The following is a 27,558-nucleotide window of genomic DNA, read 5'->3' on the forward strand; positions in this document are numbered from 1 at the left end:
ACAAAAAAAGTATTAATTATGTGTTACTTTCACTCTACAAAGAAGAAAAATGTTTTTTTTATTCTTTGAAGGTGACTTTTTTGTTCTTCTCTTGCATTAAGTTTTGTATGATTATCTAGCTGAGAGGGTGGGAGATTGCCATTTAATTCTCGGTGGCTTTCTGTAACCACACATTTAATGTTTGATTGGATTTCACATATATCTAATGTACACACATTCAACCTCAGACATATTTAACTGAGAAAGTTCTTATCCCAGGGAGGTGACTGTGGTGTATTAAGGGGGAGCACAGCTTTTCCAAACCCACCCACTTTTTTTCCGCCCTATAAGATAACCCATGTACCACCCAGCTGCAGATGACTCAGTTACTGTTACTCACATACACACACAAGGCAGACACCTGGGGGTTAAATATAGGATAATTTTACCATTCCCACATGTTCTGAGTGGGCGTGGAGGTCAGAGGATTTTCGACCCCCTGCCTCCACACCCCTGCGCTGAGACACACTAAAAGGAGGAGGTGGTCTGTGTCTCAGAAGGTGACTATGGCTTTCAGCACTTTTACCAAACGCCCACATTATATCCCAGGATTCCTTCTTCTCTTGCCCCTGAAAACACAGCGTTCCCTGAGGGAACTCTCAAAATAAGGCATTAACAGCATGGAGGGAAAGCGGGATAGATAAAAAGAGAAAGAGGCCATGACACAACACACATTATACAAAACGCTGACGGGCTTAGTATAGAGCAATAAGTACATAGACTGTGTAAGCAATGGGAGGGTGTAAACTAAAGCGACAGGAGAACAGAAGAAGGGTCACCTAAAAACTTGTAACCAAGCTCCCCAGAGGCCATGCAGACACTAACTTCTCTCTCTCTCTCTCTCTCTCCCCCCCCCCTTTGCCTAAATTATGACCTCCATTCTTCCATTCTACTTCCCAGATGTCCAGAAACAGGAAATGTGAAAATGTACAGCAATTTAAATCATTCTCCTCTGGTGACGGAGGGACAAGCGAAGATTCCCAAATACTTAGTATGCGTAGGCATCAAATCCAAACAGCATCAAGGACAGATACTTTTCTTCTTAGAAAACATGCAACATGCAAAGCCTTCAGAGATTTCCATGATTCCCATGTCTTTCACAAACAATAAACAGCAAGAAACCAGACACTATGGACTGAACTTCCTGGTTATTGAGGCCATTTCTCAAACTCATTAAGTGTTTATTTGAAAGCTCTCAGTGTGTTTTTGTTCTATCTTCCTCCCCCCCCGACCCCAGCCAATGGCAGATGGCTGCCTCTTCCTGAGCCTGGTTCTCCTCAAGGTTTCTTTCCGTTAAGTGGGAGTTTTTCCTTCCCACTGTCACCAAGTGCTTGCTCAAAGGGGGTCATTTCTCTGTATTATTGCAGGGCCTTTACCTTATAATATAAAGCACCTTGAGGCAACTGTTGTTTGAATAAAAGAGAAGAGAACTAAATTGAAATTAAATTAATTTCAGCATTCGAATATGCTGGGAATGTTAGGAAACTGCAGTTCTCAGTATAACCATTCAAATGTGAAAATATCCATTTGGATGTGAGTATTAAATAAGAAATATAACAAAATGCTGGAATAAGCATTCACAGAATAAAGAGTAAATGTGATGCTGTCAAAGTATTAAGTATATTTTTAATATGTATATATGGGGATAGTAAGCTGTAACTTTACTTTGAACTTAAAACTTTACTTTAAACTCTGAGATTTCATATATTGGGACAAACGACACATGCCTGGACACTGTAGGTGAGAGCCTTTCATTGGATTGGAGGTCTGAGGTCTAGGTTCAGCAATATTTAGTGCCAAAAAAATGAGCTGACTAACTGAATATACCTAAAATGATCAAGTTGTTCCTTCCTTGATTGTATGGACATGGGATGGGATGCCAGGATTCATAGTTCAGAGAGCACGAGACATCATTTTCGCACATGGATTGGCCACCACAGAGCTGAAACCTTTATCCCACTGAGGATCTTTGGGATGTGTTTGAGAAGACTTTAACAGTCCAACTCTCCTGTCGTCACTTCTAGGAGATCTTTGTGAATAATTCATGAAACTCTGGATGGAAATAAATATTGTGACATTGCATAAGTTAATTGAAATACCACAGTGAATGTGTCCTGCCAACAAAGCTAAAGGTTGTCCGATGAAATCTTAGAGTTTAACTTTTTTTTGGCTGCCCAGTGAATCACACAGTGTCATTATTTGTAGAACAAAAACTAAGTCATTATGCAGAAGCAGTTTGTGAAAAACTAAGTGCACCCTTATTGCTTCTATCGTAATTACAGGGAGTGCAGAATTATTAGGCAAATGAGTATTTTGTCCACATCATCCTCTTCATGCATGTTGTCTTACTCCAAGCTGTATAGGCTCGAAAGCCTGCTACCAATTAAGCATATTAGGTGATGTGCATCTCTGTAATGAGAAGGGGTGTGGTCTAATGACATCAACACCCTATATCAGGTGTGCATAATTATTAGGCAACTTCCTTTCCTTTGGCAAAACGGGTCAAAAGAAGGACTTGACAGGCTCAGAAAAGTCAAAAATAGTGAGATATCTTGCAGAGGGATGCAGCAGTCTCAAAATTGCAAAGCTTCTGAAGCGTGATCATCGAACAATCAAGCGTTTCATTCAAAATAGTCAACAGGGTCGCAAGAAGCGTGTGGAAAAACCAAGGCGCAAAATAACTGCCCATGAACTGAGAAAAGTCAAGCGTGCAGCTGCCAAGATGCCACTTGCCACCAGTTTCAGAGCTGCAACATCACTGGAGTGCCCAAAAGCACAAGGTGTGCAATACTCAGAGACATGGCCAAGGTAAGAAAGGCTGAAAGACGACCACCACTGAACAAGACACACAAGCTGAACGTCAAGACTGGGACAAGAAATATCTCAAGACTGGTTTTTCTAAGGTTTTATGGACTGATGAAATGAGAGTGAGTCTTGATGGGCCAGATGGATGGGCCCGTGGCTGGATTGGTAAAGGGCAGAGAGCTCCAGTCCGACTCAGACGCCAGCAAGGTGGAGGTGGAGTACTGGTTTGGGCTGGTATCATCAAAGATGAGCTTGTGGGGCCTTTTCGGGTTGAGGATGGAGTCAAGCTCAACTCCCAGTCCTACTGCCAGTTTTTGGAAGACACCTTCTTCAAGCAGTGGTACAGGAAGAAGTCTGCATCCTTCAAGAAAAACATGATTTTCATGCAGGACAATGCTCCATCACACGCGTCCAAGTACTCCACAGCGTGGCTGGCAAGAAAGGGTATAAAAGAAGAAAAACTAATGACATGGCCTCCTTGTTCACCTGATCTGAACCCCATTGAGAACCTGTGGTCCATCATCAAATGTGAGATTTACAAGCAGGGAAAACAGTACACCTCTCTGAACAGTGTCTGGGAGGCTGTGGTTGCTGCTGCACGCAATGTTGATGGTGAACAGATCAAAACACTGACAGAATCCATGGATGGCAGGCTTTTGAGTGTCCTTGCAAAGAAAGGTGGCTATATTGGTCGCTGATTTGTTTTTGTTTTGTTTTTGAATGTCAGAAATGTATATTTGTGAATGTGGAGATGTTATATTGGTTTCACTGGTAAAAATAAATAATTGAAATGGGTATATATTTGTTTTTTGTTAAGTTGCCTAATAATTATGCACAGTAATAGTCACCTGCACACACAGATATCCCCCTAAAATAGCTAAAACTAAAAACTACTTCCAAAAACATTCAGCTTTGATATTAATGTGTTTTTTGGGTTCATTGAGAACATGGTTGTTATTCAATAATAAAATTATTCCTCAAAAATACAACTTGCCTAATAATTCTGCACTCCCTGTATAAGAGTAAGTAGCAGCCAGGTGGTGCTCATCACATGCACTTGATTCAGTTGCTACCTCTCAATCTGGCAAGGGTTATAAGGCCCTTTACAAACTACTTGAAGTCCACCATTTTATGGCGTCAAAGATTCAAGGCAGTCTTCCCAGGATTGGTGTCACAGCAAATTCACCCTAAGATCAGACCACTGCCAGTGCCAACCCAAGAGCTACATCTCAGAGATCTACATGATTCAATGAGCATACTAAAACTTTACGGTTAATGACAACACTACTACAAAAAGACTGAAGAAGTATTGCTTGTTTCAAAGGGTGTCAGAAGATAACCTCTGCAAGAGGCACTAGAGCTTAGTTGTTCCCCCCTCCTTTGTCCACCTGTTTCCCCTCCCTCTCCCCTCCAGAGAGGAGTTAAACAGTTTGATGGCGTGTGGGACAAAGCATGTGGAAACAAACAAACAAACACAGCATATCAGCACAAACACCTCATACCCACTGTCAAGCATGGTGGTGGAGGGGTTAGGATTTGGGCTTATTTTTGCAGCCACAGGACCCGGGGACCCTCCAGTCATTGACTCAAGGACAACATAATGTCTGAAAAAGATAGAATCAAGGTAGTGAAATGGCCCAGCCAGTCCAGACCTCAAACCTATTTAAATACTATGGCAAGACCTTACAGGAGCTGTGCATAAATGGATGCACACAAACCTCAATGCACTGGTGCGTTGGTTCGAGTGGTTCAAAAGTTCCTCCACAACGATGTGAGACACTGATAAAGTCATACAAAAGAACATTACTTTAAGTTATTGCTGGTAAAAGTGGTTCTACAAACTGGGGTGTGTTCATTTTTCACACACTGCTTCTGCATTTTGCGTCAGTTTTTGATAAATAATGACAAGATACAATATGTCATGTGGCGTAGTGCATCTGAGAATGTATTTATCTAATTTTAGATCCTGAAACAAAGCAGAAAATCATTTCAGGATCTATAAAAGACATAAGAAATTTCAAATTTTGCTAGTTACATTCTATGAATAAAAGGACATTTTGGCAAAAAATAATTTCCTGACAGCAGAGGAAACTCTTGCATTATCATACCATTTTTTTTTTTAAAATTTGACAGCAATTTCAGGGGGGCTGGGTGGGGGGGATGGAAGACAAAGAGTGTAAACTGTGTGGGTGAGGTGAAAATACCCTGGTGGTGCTCATAGAACATTTTTACCCAAGAGGAAGGAAAAAGCAACACGATGGCAGCAGCGAGAGGTGACTACTGAAAAACAACACTGCATGTAAAAATAAAGAACAAACAAATATAGACCTCAGATACTGAGCAGGAAATCAAAGCGGGAGAGGGGTGTGTCACAAGTGAATTCACAGTCCAGTCACAAGCAGTTAGCATTAGCTCTAAGTCCAGGAGTTATCTGCACTTTATTCAGATTAGACTTTCAAAGGCATTTTCCCTCACTGATCTGAAGCTTTGCATCTGAGTAAAACAGCTCCACGCTGTTTTTTTTAATGCTTTAAAATGGGAAATTCATTATGTTCATTACACATGGAAGAATTTTAGGCTCATACATTTCCTTTGAACGCTCTCATGGCTGAACGATTTCCCAAGTCTCTCTCCTCTTTTCTCTTTGTACCTAGTCCCCTTTCTCTAGCTTCTTTATGCAGGCCTTCAGCTGTTACAGCTCTTTAGTAACTTTGCATCTTTCCATGTGATAAACTGGCCCTGTTGGCAAAATGGCCAAGGTAGGAGTTTCCCTCCACCCTGATGAAGCATCTTCATATGTGCTTCATCAGGTTGGTGTGTGTGTGTGTGTTGTTTTGAGTGTGTATCTACGTGATGGATAATGAGTCGGCACGTCGAGGGCTCGTATTACCCCCCGAGGGTGTGTGGCATCATGGTTTCCAAACTGGTTGGTGGGTCTATATTAAAAAAGCCCTGTCATATTACACACACATACACTCATACAGTGAAACACTGTCTTAACTGAGTCACAGAGGAATGAAAGTCAGATGCTTTCCCAGTACCTATTTTTAAGATCAAGACTCAAAGCTTTGATTTTTTTTTAACCTCCCCTCCCTGCTTAGTATAATAGTTACAACAGCGCAATTACCAGAATGGCAACAATCCACACTGAATGCCCAAAGTGCTTCTGTGCAACAGCTCAGCATTTTTAGTAGCTGGTGATGAGGCGTTTTAGATGGCAGCATTGCTCTGTCACCTGTTGCCTGGTCCATCACTCCACCGCTCTGATCCAGACTCAAAAAGCTCCACGGAGCTTTTTAAGTCTGGATTCAGATAACCCTTTGTAACTTCAGGCAAGATCCCCAGCAGCTGAAACATACTGAGTGACTTTCGTCATACTTTAAATATTCCTCATCACTATGAGGTCAAAGCTTCCATCTAACCATTAAAATATGTCAGTAACTTCTACACGGCCTGACATATTATTTGATAGATGCATTTCATGGTTCCCACAATGTGTCCCACTGACTGATATTCTTGTTTCCTCTAGCTCAGTGGTTCTTAACCTGGGTTCGATTGAACCCTAGGGGTTTGGTGAGCCGGTCTCAGGGGTTCGGCAGAGCCTCCGCCATGACATGCATGGCTCATTTTGTGCACCAGTAAAAAAATCACATTTTATTTTTCACTAAAGAGGGGTTCAGTGAATGCACATATGAAGCTGGTGGGGTTCGGTGCCTCCAACAAGGTTAAGAACCACTGCTCTAGCTCCACCATGAGGTCAAATGTCTTAACAACTTTTACTGCAGCAGCATTATGAGTTCAAAATAATCATTTTTCTGATACTGCATTGGTTTTTGACATGCAAAAGAGTAAATTGTAGAACGCTAACACAGCTAACTCTGTCAGCGTAAAACCACACCAGGTGTGGTCGTTGAATCTTCATCTAGCACCTTGAGGCGACTGCTGTTGTAACTTGACATTAGCCTCTTTGGCTTTTTGTCTCAAGTCAGGTCGAATGAACTCTCATACCAGACTAGCCTATATTAAATTATACGTTTTTGCAACTCGAGTGACAAATTGAGTTTATGGTTTAAGTCTTGTGCCTCCTGCTCTCATGATTTACATCTTAACCTATTTAACTGACCCTTTTTTCCTATTATATTTTCTCTTTCCCCCCATCTCTTCTTATCTTCTCATCAAGTTGACCTTTCCTGTCCTCTACTTCTCTCACCCTTCTTTTCCACCACTTCTGCTTTATCTCCTCTGATTTCCTGAGGTATTGGGGATATCGTCTCACCCCTGCGAGGAGTAGCTGATCTCTCCCTTTAGACTCTGAGACTAGGATAATCCCCCCATTAGTCTGTGGCATCTCTCCCTCTCTGTGTTTCCTTTCTCTTGCCTATAAACCACACATCCACTCGTCAAACTCGGTGAGTGGATGGAGGGAGGAGAAAGGTGCTTTGAAGATCAATAAGAAAGCCCTTCATCCCTCACTCATTCCTCCCACCGGACATCTCACAGACACACAGCGCCCTTCCTCCCTTTTTTTGATCTCTCTGCTGGCCAGTGTGCTTAGCCGAGATCCACCATAGGACGCTGACCTTCTCTGATTTGATTCCACTGTAACTTTATGGTATGATGACAGTGATCAGTCCTCACATCAGAGGCGTGCATCAATCAGGTTGGAATGTGCTTTTTGCTTTGTTGTCTAATGCGACATCTGCTGGTTACCTCTCTGTAATGCAGGCGTATTTTTTCCCGCTCAAAAGTGACCTAGTTGCATCACGGGAAGCTGGTTGCTCCTTTCAGTGCAATGAACGTCTCTCAGATAAATGCCTGTTTTATTTTGAAGTAAACCAAGTAACCGTCCAGCTCCCACTATCCTCATTATACACTTTGTTTTACTTATTACATAAATGATTAGAATAAACCTCTAACTGTGCTTCATCATCATCATCACCTTCTATCTCTTTCAATATCTTTGGGGATCGCTTCAGGGGACCCTCTGCTGTGCTTACTCATGCAAAAAGGTGGCCTCTGCATGCGGAAACTCTGTGCATGTCCTGAAAGTTAAGCGGTGTGGTTTTTATCTTCCGTTATTCATATTCAGACAGTCTGAGACTTCCAGCAGTAAACATTTCTTTCGCACAGGTTGTGCAGCTCGCTTATTTAATAAGCGTTAAGCGTGGGGCTGTAAATCATCAACAAGACTCCACAAAGCCTGCACTGTGGCGGGATGCTGCAGGCCCGCCCATATTCATGCGCAATAACTGCGCAGCAGCGCTGATCCTGAGAGTGGCGCTGCTCTAAAGACATTCGGGTGGTCCTATGATGTGAAGATCTGTGGTCTGTATTTTTTCTTTCTTTTTACAAACAAGCACGTTATTTTTGTGAAAGAAAGCAACACATCCCACATTTAGGCTGCACAAAAGGGGACTCTGATGTTTCCTTTTTGTGGATTTTAGGAAAGTGAGCGCTTTTTCCGGGGGAGTCAAACCGAGTTATTTTTTTCTCGATAAAGAGGAAATGCTACACTCTGGGGGACGCATGATGTGAAATAAATAATGCAGCCAAAGAGGTCTCCCCCAATAAATGCTTAGCCCTTTAACCCAGAACGCGATCGCCGCCGGTGAGAGGCTCATGTTGCCTCCCAGGTGTTTTTACGCGCAGCCTCTGCACGCTAGTGAAGAAGAGAAAGCATAACGGGGCCACAGACGGAGGATGGTGGCGGAGATGGCCAGCTGCGGTGCGGCTTGCCACCTCGAGGATGGGTAAGTTGTTACTAGATCAGTGGAAAGCGTTGCTGTGCGCGATCCGCGGCGGTTTGTGTTTTTCAATTGTGAACAGTTTTGGGCGAATCGGCGTGGATGCAGAGCTAAAAATCTCGCCTCTCGTCCCCCACGCACAGGAAGTGGGAGTCATTGTCGCTGTAGTCTTTTCGGGGCTCATCTGCTCGTGCATTTCATGAAACAATAACAACAACAATATATGTCTGCCTAGTTTTCGCTTCCTCGTTGCAAACACGGTCTGTTTAAAATCTCTTTGTTGGTGTCTGTGCGCTCGCGCCGCTCTGTTGTTAAACATTGTGTGTGACAACAACGTATCACCGAGCGAGTTGGTAGCGCGTGCCAAAGCTGAAGCTGTAAAGCAAAGCTTATGCAACAGTTTAGTTCAATTAAAAACACACAATAAACATCGGTTTTCGTTCACGTTAATGCACAGCCTCACATTAAAGTGCAGCGCAGAGCGAAACACGACAGTGCCCACGCGGCTTGGTGATGCTTTGAGATATTATTCGGCGGGTTTTAACCGACTGTACTCTTCTAATTCATACAGTTGTCTTTAGTGATTCTGTTATATTCACCATCAGTTCATCCGTGAGCCACAGACAGGTGAAGTGATACTGATGACTCATTGTCATCGGAGCTACTGAGTTACTCGCACGGCATCACGCCCCACCTGGCAGGAAAAGTCCCCAAACACATGATCAGATGCCAAAAGACCTTAAAGATCTATGAATCTGTTAAATGTGATAGAAATTATTCCAACTCCAGCTTTGTTTGTGAGGCTATAGCAGGAAAAGGCCAACTTTCACTTTATGATTTGATTAGAGATTTCTAACTTGCTGTAAATGCAATAAAAGCAGTAAAGTCTGGACAATAAATGACCGGGACAAAGGGCGGCTCTTTTGTTCCACTGCTGGTGCTATGTGACAGTTGTTTATCTATACACAAACGCACTCCTCTCTGTGCTGTTTGTGGGAAGCTGTTGCGACTGTGACATGATCCGGGCTTTATCTTTAAGCAGAAACAAACAGACAAACCACACAGAAGTTTGATTTATCGAGTATGTTTTTAATTTCTAAACATGTAAGATCATAGGAGGCATGAGGACTCATACAGGAAGAGATGACTACTATTACCATGGCAATGACCCCAGTGGTGTTGTTGTGAGACTGTATGGCAGAGGCGCTGATGAGATGACCTTGCAGAGAGAAAGAGAGAGAGGAAAAAAGTTCAGCTTCCTGGACAGATGTTTAAAAACAAAGGAAAGCCTCAGCTCCTTATCAGGCGAAACAGCCGCCAAGCAAAAGAAATAAAGTATCACTTCTTGATCTTTGGTAATAATCCAGGCTTCCTGATTCATTTGCTTCATTTGGATATAATTGCAGCAGAGCGAGAGTGAGACAGGAAAAAACAAAGGCTGACCTATTTTTTCTTTTAACACATGCTGGTGGTGAACTCGTTCTTCTTGTGGGGTTGGCTTTTTTTTTTTTTTTACCCTTGAACAGGCGTGTTTCGTCTTGCTCTGACTGCATCAACAGGTTGCTCCAGTCTTCACACAGCATATACGAACACTTGGACAGCGTTTGTGTCTGGCTTTGTTTACAATGAACCGGCTGGTGTTTACAGTCAGGAAGACTGGTATCTAATATCTAAGTCTGAGTGCTGTCACTGAATATATTATTGCAGCATTAAGAAGAATATAGGAGCAGTACCATACTGCAGATGCTTGCAGTGATGTTTAGTGTGGTGCGATCTGTTTATCAGTCTTTTGCTTATATTTGATAAAACTTGTCATGTGCATAAAAATGTGTAGGACAAAGTAACAAAGTGCTTAAAGTCAATAATTAGCCAGCTAACATTGTATGATTATAATATTACACAATGGCCCTGAAAATAGACAGCCATATTTACGCTCTGCTTGATGCTGTCTTATGATAAAGCCATAAATGAAAAGAGTCTAACCTGAGTTGTTGAATGGGAAACAGACCCAGCCTGTATGTTTCCTCAGCTCTTTCCTTTGCTATCAACACTGCTTTGAAAGCGTTTGAGAGAAGGGAGTTTCGTGAGAAAGTGTGATGCAGGCCGTTTAGCCACACACTTCCTCTTTGACTGATTTACTCAGCCGTACAGAAAAGGAGAAGTATCGGCTACTGCGTGATCCTGCAGCTGCACAATTTTTAAAAACAAAAATAAATAAAAAAGCACTTTGAATCTTACACGGCTGGAGAATTCTGTTTGATTTATATTTGTCTGAATGTTATCTCTTCTGCCTTACAGAGACGGCGATATCCCCGCACCTGAGAACAAAGGTAAACACCAGCCGGTTCATTGCTTTCCTGCCCTCTCTTTCAGCAGCTCTTCATGTTTTCATTTTCTTTGAGCTCTCAGTTGTTCTCTTGCTATTTGAAAAGTGTGCATCCTCATCTATTTATCACTTCTTGTATTTTGTTTTACTCGTCCTTTCGTTATATTTTCCCAGCTGGCTCACCTTTCCTGTTTGCTGTCCTTGTTTCCATATCATTTGCATGAAAGGCTTGAAAGCTGCTGCTTCATGATTTGAATCTCTTGTAACACCGTATGCAAAAGTTTCGCTATTACCTTGAGATCTGGTGACTGTGGAGGCCATTTCAGTACAGCGAACTCACAGTCATGTTTAATTAACCAGTGTGAGATAATTTGAGCTTTTTAATATGGAGAAAAAAGGTTCACTGTGGTCATAAAGGGATGGTCACCAACCAGGAAAATGTTACACCGGCCAGAAGTGTTGATGCCAGGCAGGATGGATCCATGCTTTCATCTTGTTTTCGCCCTACCTGACCCTGCCATCTGAATGTAACAGCAGAATGTAAGACTTATCAGACCAGGCAATGTTTGTCCAATCCTGTGTTCTAAGCTAACGGGGAGATGATGCTGCAGCCCATTTTGCATTCAGATAGCTCGAGTGTAACGAGGTGCAAAAAGCAGTGAGGCCATTCTCCTCTAACCTCTGACATCAACAGGGCATTTTCAGCCAGAGGACTGATGCTCGCTGGATATTTTCCCCTTTTTTGGATCATTCTCTGTAAACCCCAGAGATGGTTATGTGAGGAAACCCCCAGAAGATCAGCAGTTTCTGAAAAACTATTCCATGTTTAAAACCGCGTACATCACCTTTTTTCCTCGTTCTGATGCCCAGTTTGAATTTCAGCAGGTTATCCTGAACGTGTCTACGTGCCTAGATGTTTTGACTTGTTGTCAGGCGATTGGCTGATTGTGGTTACAAGCGATTCAACAGGTGTACTTAAAAATTGGCCAGTGAGTGTATGTTACCATTCTGATATCAGGTACACTGTAAATCGATATCAGTCTGATCCTGACTCGAAGCTGGATTGGATATCACATTTCCAGTGTTTGGTAGTTTAGTCTTATTTAAAGTAGGAGAAATGTATATTTAGATTCACTAAACATCTACAGTCTTTCAAATAATATTTCCAAAACATGAATTCCAGTATGGATCTGACAAAGCTGACTTATTTTGATAGCTTTAAATCTACTGGTGGAGTAATGAGTCAGTTAATAAGTCACAAAAAGAACCCATTAACCTCTTTCTGTTTTTTTTTCCTGTATTATGGTTTTCAGCCAGCAGATGGCAGCTAACACCTTTCAATACTAACCAAATCCTTGAGGTTGCACACAGCCTCTAGCACTCTCTGCATATTTGTGATTGCATCTGCATGTGTGCATCTGTGCGGGCACTTGCTCTCCACCTTATTTGTCAGCCTGATGAAGGGAAGCAGCCATGCCCAAACGACAAATAAGAGGGATGCCCGCTGGCTCAGCTGTGAGACAGCAGCAGCAGCAACAGCTGCAGTGAATGAGATGGGCCATAGGAGGCATATGAGGACAAGGGAGAGAGGCATGGAGAAGAAAGTGCAGGGAGAGGTGAGGCAGACAGATTGAGCAAAGTGAGACAGAGAGATTGATGAGGGAGGCGCTGTGAGCGGAGCTGCAAAGACAGCATCTGCTTGTTAGTCTAAGATAAAACTCTCTGGGCCAGATGAGGAGGGGCTCCATCCATTAGCCAGCCTGGCGCTCGGCCACATGGCCCGGTCCACGGACAGTCAGTGCTGCTGGGAAGAGAGAAGCAGCAGCAGTTCCTCTGGACCCCATCTACGTAAATGTGCCAGAATGTTAATGCATTGCACTTATCACAGGCTTGTTCACGGGGTGCTGCGGTTCAGCTGCCGTGAATGACGCATCTATAAAAAACTGCTGGTGTACTTCAGCCCTGCTCAGGGCTTTTTGGTGACTAATATGAATTAAAACCACACACTGCACGAACCTAGAAGTAAACTAAAACTGGAGGTTTCTCACTGGGGCTGCACCTGTTCTAATCCTGTACTTATTTTTGTGATGCATCACATGCTTCACTCTAGTTTTTTTTTTTTTTCTTTTTTCTGACTTTTAAACCATGTGAGTGTTGAGCGCTTGAGGCTTACTTTCTCTTAAATAGGTGTTTTTCTTTGTGGGGGAAGTAGAAGAAGAAACGGTCTGAATAATTTAGCTTTCCCTCGATTTACATACTATTGGTTGTTTCTATTTTTACTGCAGAATTATGGTTGCTTTTCTGGTAAAACAACAGCAACTTTTTTCTCTCTGACAGCTGTCAGGGTCCTGGGCAGTATGACTAAAGAGGGGGTTGATTATCAAACCATTTAAAGTATTCTAGTTTCCGTAGTAGTGATGATGCCATAATGACAATCACAATGACATATGTGTAGTAGTGAGTAATAAAATTGGGGGAAATAAATGTTTTTGGATTTTCTCACATTTTGAAATTATTGCATCAGATTTTTCTAAATAACCAGCAGCCGTCTCAACGTTTTCACTAATCTGTTTACAGATAATCTGGCAGAAAATGACAGCAGTGGTTCAGGTAAGCACAAATATCGCACTGTGCAAAAGTCTTGAGCCACCCCTCATTTCTTTATATTTTGTTTACAAAATTGGAAATGGGTTCAGCAATTTATTGCAACGTTCAAGCACACATGGAAATACTACATTTGAGGCAAAAATAGAGTTGAAAGTCAGTATTTGGGATGACCAGCTTTATTCTTCAACACAGCCTGAACTCTCTGACCCAGCTTTCTTGTAATTCCTTCAAGTAGTGTTCAGAAATATTTCTTCACGCTTCTCGAAGAACATCCAAAGCTCTTCTTTGGCTCTGGGGGGGGCCAGTCCATGACTGATGCTGGTTTCACTCTGTGTTTTTCTATCCAGGTTTGCTTTTACTACATTGGCATGTATATGTTTCATTGTCAAGCTGTGCCCCCAGACTCTTTCCAGATGGCATAGCATGGTGGATCAAAGTCTGATGATACTTTTCTGCTTTTGTAATTCCATCAATTTTGGCAAAAATCCCCTATGACAGCATCTCTTCTGTTCACATGATGATTTGAACCAAATCTTTCAAATTTTGTTGCCTCTATTGCCCTTGCAGTTCTTGTGTAATTTAGCACACCCCAAGTTTTTCTTCCTGTTTCCCCTTTCTTAAGTATTTTTTCTTATTTCTTAAGGACGTGAATTTCAGATACAGTTAATCCGCTATAGATGGTTTTCTAGCTCTGCCACTTCTTTTGGCCAGTTTCCTCATATTTGTTTTTAAGTACGTCATGATGAAATATGTCAAATCTTTGGCTAATAGCTCTTTGAGAATCACCTTGCTGGTGCAAAATACTGTTGTATGTCTGCTGAACTGTGTAAACATTTGTTTTGTAGATTCACCTAAAGGGATGGTACAACATTGTGGCTGCCTGCTAGTGACAAAGGTCCTAAATATACAATTTAAAAATTGGTTGTAGCAAACAAAAACATTCTTCTGAAAATAAAGTTACAAAACTAGAGTGAAAATTAGGTCTTTTAGATCTTTGATAGACTTTCAGGAAGCCAGGAGAACCGTCGCCATAGTCCACTTTAAAAAGACTAGACCGCATGGCTCCCTGGAAGCAATATAAAAAGAAATAAGTGGTGCTCAAGCCTTTTTTCACAGCACTGTATGTTTAGCCAGCTGTGGCATGAATCTCTTTTATTTTTTATTAAAGATAAATTCTTTTAACACATACTCTGCACATCGATTTGTTGAACAGAAAACACAGGAACATCCACCGACGAGAGCTCAGAGGACGAAGACAACAATTCAGAGGAGGATGAGGCTTATGGTGAGAGCCACATTTTCATAACTTGATGGAATAATTTTTCTTTTTGGAAAGGACAATGAGAAAAACCACACTCTTGTTTTCCTTGGTAATATGAATATCCAGACAGCAAGTGTCACCTTTGCTTTGGATAGATTTAAACACCTTTTCTTTATTCTTCCAGCTCCTCTAAAACTCGTTAAGCGACACGTTGTTTAATCTGAATAAAACTGTTGCTAAGATGACACTCTGGGGCAGTGACGTACTGAAGTTTTGTCATCAGGTGGGGGGAAAAACCCAAGATAAATTGTTATAATTAGTGAGTTTCACAGGTGCTGTGGGCAGACTTGGTTTTGACCTTTCCCTGCTTCTGCCCTTTGTGCTAAGTTAACGAGCTGCTAGTGGTATCTTTTATATTAGGCGTTGTTTATAAAGTGCCGATTTTTCTCAAAGATGTCCCAGGAAATGAATGCATGCTGCAAAAAGTTGAACTATTTCCATTAATATTCCTGCTTCTTCTTTTCCTTGTCATTTAATCTTTCAACAGGAGGCACTGAGAGGGATGGAGAAGAGGAAGGTAAGATCTGTTTGACTCACCAGAGTCACTACTTCATGGCTCCTCGTGTTGCCGCTGATTAAATGAATGAGTTTAAAGTCAACAGAAGTGCCTGTTTGATGTGTTGCATTTTGGTTTCAAGAGTTTTCTATAAATCCTTCAATTTGCTTTGTTTCCTATCCAGAGAATGAAGAAGCCCATGCAGGAGACTCTATAAACAGTAAGACACACCAGGAAATAAACTCTTATTTTGCTTGTTTGTGTACATGTAGATGTTCGTGCCTGCTTGTAGGAGCTGCCTAAACCTTAGCGATGACTCAGTAGTCTATGGTCACAACTGTGTTTTACTGGCAGTAGTACTACATAATTATGTCACAAATATCAGATTCAGCTGGCTTTTTAATTAAGGAATCAAAACTAAAATGTAACTGAACACACTCCACCCTCTCGCAAACATCCACACACTCGCGCACACACACACACACACACACACACACACCCTGGGACTGGCTGCAAAATTTGTTTGTGGGATATCTCAGAGGCTTAAAATTGGATTTCAGCCTGTAAGATTCTCATGTGATAGTTGCTGATCAGAATCCATTTACCTCACAGAGGCAGGTGCTGGACCTGAAGCAGGGGTGTTAAATGGGAAAGGTAAGCCCATGCCAAGTAATGCGCTACGCTGCACTCATGATAGTGTTGCCCGGCTCATGAATAACCTCTCGTTTGTTGCCATGTGTGCTGACAGATGAGAGGCCCTTCAAGTCATGCTGTGAAAAATGCAAAGCCGTCCAACAGGTGAGCTCAGAAACCAGGTGCTATCTGACAAAATGCGATTTTACAGCTACCGTTTAACTTCGTCTGACCCTTAATTCTGTCTTCATCACAGGGTTACACCCTGAACAAAGTTCAACACAGCCAGGCTTTCTGTGCGTTAGCTGGCTCGACAAAACCTGAAACCCCTGTTAGAGATAACGGGTGTCAAGGCGGCAGTTATCAGATTAAGCTTCAGGCCTGAAAAAAGGATTGTTTCACGGGTCATATCACTCTTTTACACACAAAATTACCCCAGGAGTGCAGCCCACTCCAATCAGAAATATTATCAGATGATGTAAAACACTGTAAACACTGTTGAAAATAAGACAAAGATTAAAGCTGCAGAGAATCCTTAATCTTGGGATTTATCACACATCCCTGAAAACGCTCCCTGTGCTGTTTCTTTCTAAGGTGACGGCTACACATTAGACCTCTGAAACTTAAAGCTTATTGTTCCAAAGCCTAATAATGGAGACGTGGAGATGGCTTTAGTTTGTCAGCAGATCAAAGTGAAATTAGATTTATCGATCGAATGTGTTTTCTCTGTTTTAGTAGCTACGTTAAAACATTTTCTTCATCACCAAACTAACACATGCACATTCCTGTGGCAATGAGACACACGGTTTGTACTTTATTCAGTAGTTTTTAAATCATTCTGTGAGAAGAGAAGAATCAGTCTAAACTTGGCACTTTCAGCTGATTTTAAACCCAAACTCTGAACATAACCTGCTGCTGACCAGGTTATATTTGGCATAATATAATACGGTGTTTTAGCTGGGGAAAAAAAAACACTTTTATGACACAGAAAACTCTGATTTTAAGCTTGAGACGGCTTGCTAAGCCATTAATCTTGCTTTGTAGCACACTCTTTTACCTGTTTCTGTCCTTACTGTGTGCTTTGCTGTTGTTTGCTTTTCACAGAGCCATGGCAGTGAGCTCGTTACCCCGAAGAGACTGTCCAAGGGGCGGTTGCAGTAAGTGGAACATTGTCTCCATGCATCATGCTCACGTTTATTTTGTTCAGCTCTGATAGCTCAGCATCACTGACTCTGTGTTTGTGTCTTTCAGGGTGCAGCTAGAAGAAGAGGGCACATATGAGTGTTCGGTCACTGGTCTGGTTTTTGAAGCGTCCGAGCGCGTTCTTGTGCGGTACTCTGTCTTATCCTGGTCCAAGTTTGGCGCCTTTCTACATGACTCCTGGAAGTTTGCTGGACCCATCTTCAATGTGGACACAGTCAATAAGGACGCGTCTGTCCTCAAGTCCATCCAGTTCCCACACTCCATCTGCCTTGCTCGTAAGCTCGTAGGGCATTCACCCAGCACATTTACGCTGTGTGAATGAAGCAAGAGTTCTGACTCGGTACAACAATAACTACTCAGTTTAAATGTGAAATGTTGTTTTTCTGTCTTATATCACAGATACTGACAATGACATGACATTCAGTGTCCTGCACATAAAGGGCAACCGTCCAGTCATCGAGCCTACAGTGGATCACTCAGGGAGCCACGTTAAGTGGAATGTGACGTCCCTATCGCCCGTTGGTCCCATCATTCAGACGAGCCAGGCTGTAGAGCATCATGGGGTGGTTCTGGTCTACAAGCAGCTCACCACTGACAACAACAGCTACAGCTTCCACGTTTATCTGGGCACAAACAGTGCGTCTGACATCAAGGTAAGTGGTGTTTTTTTAGAAAGATCTCCAACCAGCTCTGTTTTGGTTGTCAGTAGACTTGCGGTGTATTTCCAAACCTGACATATGGTTTTGGAAATTTGGTCAAATTTAACCAAACCCTCCTCGGGTTTCAGGATCCTGTTTTCTTTCTCTATCTCTGTCTTCATTTCCACAACATCCAGTTAGAGCACACTTCTTTGAAACGGGCATTGGCAATTGTTAGTGACACGATTTAAAAAAAGTGCCTTGTTTATTTTCATTCTTAAAAGTGTAACTGGGATTCAGCACTTCTTTCCCCTCCCAGTATCTGTTTCTGTTCCATAACGAAATACTGCAGTTACCTTGCACTAACGCAGCATGCACATGGTTACACAAGGTTATTTTCTGATCATGCCTGACCACAAACACACATGTTTAACAAATGCACATGCTAAACCCAGACGACTGAGGACAGTAATCAGTTTCACATTTATAGAAAATGCATATGTATGTGTGTGTATAGATATAAAACCGTTAACTGCCCACTTTTAGAAGAACACGACCGGCCAACGCTTTGACCGACTTCTCATGATGTTTCTCTTAAAGTGAAAAGTAAATTCTGTGTTTCAATTGAGGAATTTTTCTTTACATTGAGTAGAGTTCAAAAATAAAACTGCAGCAAAAATACCTTCGTTGCAGGAGCAGCACACAGAAATATTCCATTCATGAGACCATCAAAAGTCTCCTTGTGTTTTTCAGTCACGGCCAATTCTTTCTGGACGAAACTCCAGAAAAATACCTCACCATTGAAATTTTGTAGAAATTTGTTCGAAATGTAGCTTCCACTTTTTGTTAATTAGTCGAACTGCCAACAGCTTCAATGGTGCAGATTTCCAGGATTTTGTATTTCAGCTACAATTTGTGCTACCGGCCTTAGTAAACCAACTGTCATTTAGTTATTTACAGTGAAGCGCAGGGTTTGTGCAGGGAAATGATTCGAGTATTCATCTTCTTAAAACAAAGAGTCATATCAAAATAAAAGAAAAATGTCAGTGGCCAAAATAGTGTTTGTGTTACTGTAAGTGTACCGTGTAAATATGACAGCTACATGACATTAAAGCTGTAAAGCTGTTGGTGTTTTTCATTTTTTTTTAAAAAACTTGAACTACTGAACTCACTCAGGAAGTGTTTGTGGTTTTGTGAGCATGTGTGTTTGTTTTTGAGGATGTTGCTGGTGAATAGTCATTCATTTATTATAACCTAAAAAAAGGGCTATTTCTAAAAATGCATTGATTATTTTTTTCCCCGTATGATGTCTTTTTTTCCATTGCTGCTGTTTTCCCGTCGCTCTGTCCTACCGTCATTCACCGTGAACTCTGAGTCCTTATGAGACGCCCTCAGTTTAGTAACTTCTCTGTCATCGTTGCCTACAAACTGAACTCCAGCTATGTTTTTTTTAAACTAGGATATAAAGAATCAGGTGCGGGGCTACAAGACTCGCTACATTGAAATAGTAAAGCCTCCCACGTGCAAGCTGGACGAGGGAACGTATCGTCTCCTGAGCGAGCCGGAGGGAGACATCAAACCTCAGGTGTGTGTCTCTCAACAAATCTGCAATTTACGTGGATCAAAAAGCAAAAACCTTACACGTCTTAAATTTGGGCTTTCAATGTGATCTCCTTGTGCACCTCAGGGCGGCTTCCAGCACTGCTGCTATTTTTGATTGCTCAGTGTTAGTCCCATTCTGTCCACATTCAGCCAGCAAGGCAAGCTGGATCTTCTCCTCCTTGGTGCAAAAATGGTGACTCTAATACGAAATATTATTTTTTGGAGAAGAAGACTTCATCAAATGTTCTCCCTCAGATACTTGAGGAGATTAGAGTAGCATTAGAGTCTGCAATGACAAATTTACAACAAACAACCTGATGAATATCTGGGTGGCTAAAAGAAAGACAAACATGTTCCTTTCCTGTGGATTCTTTAACTAGAAAATGCTACTTGGTCTGTTGGCCATAGCTGGAAAGCCAGCTTTCATTATCTTTGCTAATCCACGACGGGAAAGTCTCGCCAGGTTGACAGTGAAGTTTGATGTCTGCACAAGACACATTGGTTAGAACTGGACTTCCACAGAAAGATCTAAAAATAGCAGGAGAGCTAGAAGTAGTTCAGACTCGTCCAAAGGTGCTTTTTGATTTGATCTCATTTATAAGATTTTGCTTTTGTATTTCACTGACTACACAGCTAAGTTGTGTCTGTGTGTCTCTGTACAGGAACTGAAATTCACCCTTGCAGTCACTAAGATGAAGGGCTACTTTGAGGCTTTCTTTGAGCAGCACCCTCCATTTAAATTGTCTCTCATAGAGATTAACACTGAGGAGACTGTATGGTCTGCTACCATCAGAGAAGGTACCGGTGCATGAGTCTTACTTTGGAGACACTTTTGTCTTTTGGAAGTTTGTGTTTATGTTGACCGAAAACCGAATAAACCAAAAAGGATTCACTGGTCCACGTCCATCTTTTGCTCTTCCCTTAGGTGACTGTGTGGATAACACTGAGAAGAAGCCGCGGAAAAGGACAAACAGTATGCTGGCTCTTTCACTTTTTTGTAATCCGATTAGACTTTAGCACGTTTTTAGCTTGAAAACATTAACTGATGTTATATCTGTCTCTGAAATAGGCAGACAGAGAAGCAGCAGCCCCTCAGAAGACGAACTAGCCTTTAAAAGAACTCGAATGCAAGACGAGCCAGGTATCTTTAAGTGTCTGACTGTGATTTCAGCAAAACTTCATGAACAACTTTATGGCCAAGTCAACAGTTCACACCTGAACTATTCCAGATATGCCTAAAATCTTACTAAAAACAAATACCCATGTGTTTATGTGCATCTTTCTCCAGATGGAGTGAAAACAGCGGCCACTCAGGGCCAGGACATGTCAGAGAAGCAGCTGCTACAGGTGGCCAAGCGGCTCGGGAAGGAGTGGAAACAGGTGGCTATCTTTCTAGATGTTACCTCCAAGGAGCTGGATAATATCCAGACAGCAGAGACAGATGTGACCATGCAGAAGTTGAAGATGCTGTTGATGTGGAAGAACAGGAATTCGGGAGAAGCCACGGCTAGGAATCTTTTGGAAAGTGTGAAGGAGCTGGATGACTTGCCAAATGAGGTTCATCAGACATTACAAGGTACAACACTGCAAACCTAAACAATTTAAGATGGTGATGAATGCTCGTGAAGAGCAGGCATGTAAAAGTCAACCAATCAAATTGTTGTTAGATGGAAAATCAAACTGATCAACCTACAGAGGGCTGAATTCAGGGACACCCCAAAAATCAAAGTAAAAAAATAATCCAGCAGACTAGTCTGTGTTACCAAAATTTTATTGCAGGAAGTAGTTTGTATGACCCACACATGCTTGGTATCCTGAGGGATCTTTTCCCATATCTGGACTAGGGCATCACTGAACACCTGAGAGGTGCTCGATTGGATTTAGTCAGGCAGCGAGTCAGGGGTATAAATGCATTCACCTACATAGCCTCTCCACGTGTGATCGGGCAGCAGGAGGAAGCCAGTACCCACTGCACAAGTCTAGGGTGTGACAATACGATTCAAGGAATTCATCCTGATATCTAACTGCAGTCATTGTGCCGTTGCCTAACCTGCAGAGGTTCGTGCGTCTCTCAGACCATCACTGACCCACCACCAAACCGGTTAACGGGTAACTGAACGACGTTAAAAGCAGCATAACCTTCTCCGCGGCTTCTCCAGCCTCTCTCACACGTGCTCAGGGTAAGCTTGCTAAATAAGAGTCTCCTGGAATCTCCTCCATGCTCTTGAGACTCTGCCGGTCAATCGCAAAGGCACGTATTGACCTGCTGGGTCCAGGTATGGCCAACTGCTACCAGCGGTGACACTGACCCTAGCTGAGGAGGGAAAAAATGCGAGTGTCCTCAACCTGTAAAACATTCCTGTTTTATGGGTTGTCTCATTGTTCCTCCTCTTGCAACACCTGTTGTTTATTTCATTAACACCAAAGCAGCTGAAACCGATTAACAACACCCTCTGCTGATTAACTGACCAGGATTAAATCCCAGAACTTTAACTGACTTGATGCTTTGCTCAGATTAAAAAGTGTTCCTTTTCATTTTTTAGAGCAGTGTATACAAATAGCCATCTGCACAGGCTCATGTAGAATCTGTACAAAAGGGACAAGCCTTTTGTTATCAGTATGCATAAGCTGGTAATGTTTGAGCAAGCTTCGGTTATATGCAGATAAACAGTCCTTTCCACGGAGCACAAAAGATGGATGCCATTTGAGAAAATGCATCAGATAACCATCAGCTATGGTCTGCTGATGATTTATCTTGTTTTTCTGCATTAGTCAAACAAATATTAGCTGGTGGAAAGGAAAATCTTAGTCCAGATATCCCCTGGATACACCAAAAGCCCAGAAAAATACAGTACTAGTGAGATGACATATTTTATTTGATGTATTTTTGTAGGCTAACCCTGGGACTGAGGACCACACCTGGTTCCCTTTGAAAACAAACAAACAAAAAAAACAGTGGGACTTTTCCACTTCGTGGATAATTGCAAAACAAAACTGGGAAATAAAAGGTTATGACTGTACATGTTTCATTCAGCAAGACAATCTTGACCAATTCTTGTACTTTTATGTGTTTTGGGTTTTTTCTTTTAGTATATTTTTACTTTTTAATAGGTGTAAATAATTAAAATCTTTTACCAAATGAGGCTCGCAAGTTTGCGATTCTTGGAGAAAAGTAAAATCCTAACATCGGAGTTTATAACTTAGGCATGTTCAGTGTGATGACGTGAATGTCTGAAGGATCATGAAACCGCTTGTTAACGAACAACTTTTACTCTAAAACAAACTGTAAAAAATACTCCAAGCTTCTGTTAGTCACTGACTTTATTTCAGGCATCTAACCAAAAAACTGTTCTAAAACCCATCACGGTTAGGACAGGGGAACCCGAAATACAAAAGGCTCATTTCCAGGAACCGTAGAATGGGACAGGCTCCCAGAGGCCAACTCATCAGAGTAGTTGTGTTTGCGATGAGCTGAAACTTCTTGCTACTTACCTAAATAAAGTATGCATGACAATCCCACCGATTCTATGTACTGCAGTACAAATATTACTGTCTCAGCAGCTCTTTCACTCTTTAGGTGAAGAGCACTGAAAATTCAAACTCAAAGGATGGTACAGAATCTTAATTCATTATTTTTTGTTTGTTGTTTTCAGATATGATGGTTAACGAAGCGGTAAAGTGAAAGGGAAAATGAAAATGAATTCCATTACTCTTGGATATCATCGGCGGGAAGAAACGATCTCAGGAACACAACAGAGCAGAGTTAACGTCTCCCTTCAGTTTGCATTTCTCTTTGAATATTTTCTAGATATGAAACTGATTTGTTTATAGTTCTGCATTTCATAAAAAGGAATCATTTCCTTTTGTTTCCCTTCTTTAGGTCAGCTGTAGTTTTCTTGGGTTCTGTGGTGAGTACAGAACCAACTGTGCTGTATCTAAGGATACAGAAATAAATTAGCTTACCTTTATCTTTAAGCAGGTAAAAAAAATGACCAGTAGAGGCGTAGAGGTCATTGAGATGTTTAGTAGCTAATTATGTAGCCAGTAACAGATGTAAATGTTTGGTGCTGCAGTGTTGAAACTGCAAAGACATCTGGAAAAATCCATCCATTTGTGTGTGTTCTTTCACTTTTGAATGTTGGGCTTGTGGGAATTTTTATAAAACAATTAAGCATTATATCACGTGGACGTGAAAATGACTGTCCACAGAATTACAGACTGAACTATGAAACTAGTTTGTGTTTTTGTAAACTTGTCCGCACTATTTCCTGTAAATAGATTCCATTTCATTGTCACTCATGTTTTTTTAAAGCCAGTTATGTCTGTTTTTTGTCTACATGTCCTTTATTTGATGCGATAACCGTGACTCTGTAAAACAGCTGTGCACGAGGACCAGAAAATGATGCTGATTATGTTTAACTGGGAATTACGTCCTGCCCTCCGGAGGCTTGAATGCATTTCTTTTCTTTTTTTTTTTTTTTGTTTTTTTTCCCCCAAATGTGTAATCTTTATGAAAAACAAAAATGCAGCATGTTGGGATTCAGGGATAAATTTAGGTGTTTTACCTGTGTGAGTGCAGCTAAAACTAAGCAACGTATATTTTAATTCAGTTTTTTGAGGATTATTTCGCAGATCTAGACCTCAGGTACGATTAAGTACAATAAAATCAGCAGGAACATCTGTGGAAATCTTTCAGGTACCAATTGCAAATGTTTTTGTAAACATTATTTGAGAAAACCACAATGTTTCATTCAGAGAAAAGGGTTGTTTCCTTAAAAGAAAAATACCACTAACAGTCCAATTTATCCCTGTTACAAATGTGTTTGTTGTTGTTGTTTTTTCCTTTTCTTTTTAAACCATGTCAGAATCTCCAAAGACTTTTCATAAAACAAGTGAAATCACTGTTTGTTTCATCATTTTAAGGAAAGTGATCCGAATTCACACCAAAACAGAATAGTTCCTGCTTTTGATCGTGTCTCACCAAGTTTCAGCTGCTTAGTTTTTACGTAATATTATTAGAACGTTGTTCAAATAAAAGGAAACAAATCAGATCATGAAGAACTGAATACTGTGGAAAACAAAATCATCTGTTCTTTAAGGGTAGGATTCGAGCTCGAGACAAAAATCAAAGTTAAGATTGTTCAGGTGTTCCCTTCATTTACTTTTTGTATATTTTGAAACAGGCAGTAGCCTTGGCAGAAGAGATGAAATAACGAAGCGCTATTGACTGAAGGAAACAACCGAAAGTGTCTTACATGTCTCTTTTTTACTGCATTTCTTAACTTCTAACTGATGGTGAACAGTTTCAATCAAAATCACTTCAACTTTGATGCTTGATAACAAAATACTTTATTTAAATAACAATAAATAATACAACTGGAGATCAAATAAATAAATAGATGCAATAAATAAATAAATAAAATCATTATAACTCACGCCTAAGCGTAACGATAATTTGAACATTCTTCAGCACTTACTGAATGAAGATACTGGAGTTGAACCAGCGAGCTTATGCCTGAGTAAACTTCCTTCAGTGCAGACAGTTGTGCAGCAGGTACATTGTAGAACTTGGTCAGTAGTTGAAAGAGATGGTAGTGACTAATTAGGACAGCTTGTTCTGATGTGATAATAGAGATTTGATATTTGTTGTGCTATTATTTGATGAGGCTGAAGTTGAAGAGGTTGCAGGACGTTTACTTCCTGTGGTCTCCCGAGGAGATGTAGCCAATGGCTCGGTTGATAGTGATGGCTCTGATGTGGAAGCCTTTCATCATCTTATTCATCTCCAGCCGGTTGTTGTAGGACTGGATTGCCAAAGTGCCCCACACTTTGGCATCCTGTTACAACAGGAGAGGATAGAGTGTGAATGCAGGACAATAAGGTCTCAGGAAAAGAAACCCCAAATACTCAAGATCAGTGATCCTAAAGACTGAAAGACAAGGTGTAAATATGGAACAAAGAATATAAAAATACCTTTGAGGGCAGGTTCTCTACGTCCAGCTGCGGAAAGCAGTTCTGTATAAACCGAGGAATATTTAGTTAGACAAGTACTTCCCAGGAGATTCAAACTATTTCACCTTGAAGTCTCGATGTCTCAATTTTAAAAAAGAAATTACAAGATAAACACACCTCTGTGAGATTCTTTGTGATTTCCACGATTGGGCTCAGAAGTCTAATTTCCTCTGGACGATTTTTGAGAGGACCTGTGAGGTAAGATGCAATCGCTTCGTGATAGTAGAGCAGGTCCTTCTTTATGTTCTTCAGACATTCAGTCTGTCAAAACAATGGGAAAACCCCGTTCAGTTTCAGCTACAATACCAACACATGCATATGAATCATAGCTTCTTTTTTATAGAATATACAGTGTGTCTGACACTGACCTCACTGAAGGAAGAATTTCTTTGTGTCACGCAACCTAAGTTCTGTGCAGGAAAACAAACAGACATTTAAAATCAGCAATGTTTACACTACAGTCATTTGAAGTTGCCCAACCAATTAAAACACAGTGAAAGCTGAACTGAAATTATGACAGCTGTCAGCTGTCCCCATAAACTGTGCTGCTTTGAGAAAAGGCTCACCTGAGTCAGAGTGGGTGCACAGGCCAGTACGGTCTCCCCAGTATTCCTCATCTCAATTTTTTCCGATTGGATACCATCACTCAAATAAATCTGTAATACACAGTAAAGAAATTATTGCTACAGAGTAGAATAATCACGGATAAACGACACAGATACCGAGAAAAAAAAGGGAGGAAAATCAAGCAAAAATCACACGCTGCGGAGATTTGTACTCACGCTGTCCAGAGCTTTTGAGATGTTCAGCAGGAGCATCTTGTAGAAGTCGGCGCACTGACCGCCGGTCCCCGGGCTCGGTGCGGGCACCGGGAGAGCTTCGGATGTGCGCCAGCTCAGGGACAGCAGCAGCACACAGCTGGCGACGTCTGCAAGGAAAGAGAGAAACAGCCGTCAACGCACGAGTCTACACGGGCATTACGACACCCAGTTTGCACGAGCACGCAACAGAGCAATTTAAATAACAGCCTATCTGACTTACATAGTTGAATGTTTGCCATAAGACTGCTGATCAGATAGGGAACTTGGTCAGAGCTTGGTAAATCAGCACTGTTTCAGTCTCCGTATGATGCTGGGGTTTATATACTTAATAGCTGGGGGGGGGGGATTCCCTTAACTAAAACTAAAAGCATACATCATTATGTAATTTTTTGTATGGTTGAAAGAAAAACAAAAGATCTCTCTCTCTCTCTCTTTGATTAATAGTCTTAAATACCCAGCTCTGGGAAAAATTAATGCGCGATTTATGAGAGCATTTCCTATGTACCAAGGTGTAAAAAAGTCCACAATGATGAATAGCCTTCTAGTGAGGTAATCGTTGAGATCTTTTTTATATTAGGGGAAAATAAACAAGGAGTTTGCCGATGTGATTGTTGCAGATTGACAAGAAGCATCTATGAGGGGCACTTTCGATAAACTATATATACTCACAAGCTGAGATTCGTTCAGCATCCATGTCCAGTGCCTTTACTTTCAGACTATATATAGCCCACAGTCCTGGAAGCTGACGACGCCCTAGTCAAGTGACGGCGTTTGCATATTTGCATCAAATCAAAACAACACGGATGGATGACGATGAAGGGAAATTAGTTTTTTAAGCAAAATTTTCAGTACATTGAAGCGCATGCACTGCGCAGCCTGTTCTCAGAAAGTGTGCAGTGTTATAAAGATGCAGTGCACGTGTACCATTTTATTCACTGCAGCAGTCTGTGCTTGTGAGGTGCACAGTTATTGATTCCTGCAGACCTGGATGCAGAATAAATCATAAAAAACAGAAATAAAATAACCCAACTGTTGGTAAAAAGGAGCGGCTGATAGTAAACTAATCATAGCAGGGGCCAAACCAACATTGTGGTCTGTGGTGGTAAATTGTCAGTGGACTGTCATTAGGTGAGTAAGCGCCTCATTCACTTGTGGTAATTAATTCCACGGACGTTCTCCCCAACAGATACAACCGGGTGTCCATTCAGGCATGACTAATTACGCATGTTCTTGACCAACTGACTGATAACGTCAATGAAGAGGAGGTGGCATTATTATTATTATTATTTTCCTCGTGTTGAGGAGGAGGTG

At 41.4% G+C, this 27,558-nt stretch overlaps 2 protein-coding genes across 3 annotated transcripts; one reads left to right on the forward strand and one right to left on the reverse strand.

Moving 5' to 3' along the window:
* The first annotated feature begins 8,118 nt into the window (after positions 1 to 8,118).
* On the forward strand, positions 8,119 to 24,316 carry si:dkeyp-97b10.3 (uncharacterized). Of its 2 annotated transcripts, XM_012917076.4 has the most exons (17): positions 8,119 to 8,594; positions 10,887 to 10,918; positions 13,492 to 13,524; positions 14,735 to 14,806; positions 15,330 to 15,359; positions 15,523 to 15,558; positions 15,951 to 15,992; positions 16,087 to 16,136; positions 17,076 to 17,128; positions 17,223 to 17,449; positions 17,574 to 17,827; positions 19,272 to 19,397; positions 20,077 to 20,212; positions 20,340 to 20,387; positions 20,484 to 20,555; positions 20,703 to 20,990; positions 23,068 to 24,316. In XM_012917076.4, the coding sequence occupies exons 1-17, from the start codon at positions 8,545 to 8,547 to the stop codon at positions 23,094 to 23,096; spliced, it is 1,578 nt and encodes a 525-aa protein (XP_012772530.1). In that variant the 5' UTR covers positions 8,119 to 8,544; the 3' UTR covers positions 23,097 to 24,316. The 2 variants fall into 2 exon arrangements, with proteins under 2 accessions (XP_012772530.1, XP_076729364.1); XM_076873249.1 differs by lacking the exon at positions 10,887 to 10,918.
* Positions 24,317 to 24,739: 423 nt separating this feature from the next.
* Positions 24,740 to 26,559, reverse strand: il12a (interleukin 12a). Its single transcript, XM_004543570.3, has 7 exons — positions 26,468 to 26,559; positions 26,209 to 26,354; positions 25,993 to 26,082; positions 25,795 to 25,836; positions 25,544 to 25,687; positions 25,388 to 25,429; positions 24,740 to 25,251 (listed from the first exon to the last, which is right to left on the reverse strand). The coding sequence occupies exons 1-7, from the start codon at positions 26,484 to 26,486 to the stop codon at positions 25,108 to 25,110; spliced, it is 627 nt and encodes a 208-aa protein (XP_004543627.3). The 5' UTR covers positions 26,487 to 26,559; the 3' UTR covers positions 24,740 to 25,107.
* Between the last annotated feature and the right edge of the window lie 999 nt (positions 26,560 to 27,558).

The sequence above is a fragment of the Maylandia zebra genome, linkage group LG14 (genome assembly GCF_041146795.1).
Source record: "Maylandia zebra isolate NMK-2024a linkage group LG14, Mzebra_GT3a, whole genome shotgun sequence".
Taxonomy (NCBI): domain Eukaryota; kingdom Metazoa; phylum Chordata; class Actinopteri; order Cichliformes; family Cichlidae; genus Maylandia; species Maylandia zebra.

Excerpts from the sequence above, each read along its gene's own strand:
- si:dkeyp-97b10.3 (XM_012917076.4), top strand. The coding sequence starts at position 8,545 with ATGGTGGCGGAGATGGCCAGCTGCGGTGCGGCTTGCCACCTCGAGGAT. Across the intron at positions 19,398-20,076 it reads AGGGAGACATCAAACCTCAG|GAACTGAAATTCACCCTTGC; the intron begins GTGTGTGTCTCT and ends GTCTCTGTACAG. Across the intron at positions 20,991-23,067 it reads GGTTCATCAGACATTACAAG|ATATGATGGTTAACGAAGCG; the intron begins GTACAACACTGC and ends TGTTGTTTTCAG.
- il12a (XM_004543570.3), bottom strand. Across the intron at positions 25,688-25,794 it reads GAAATTCTTCCTTCAGTGAG|ACTGAATGTCTGAAGAACAT; the intron begins GTCAGTGTCAGA and ends TTGTTTTGACAG. Across the intron at positions 25,430-25,543 it reads TCACAAAGAATCTCACAGAG|AACTGCTTTCCGCAGCTGGA; the intron begins GTGTGTTTATCT and ends CGGTTTATACAG.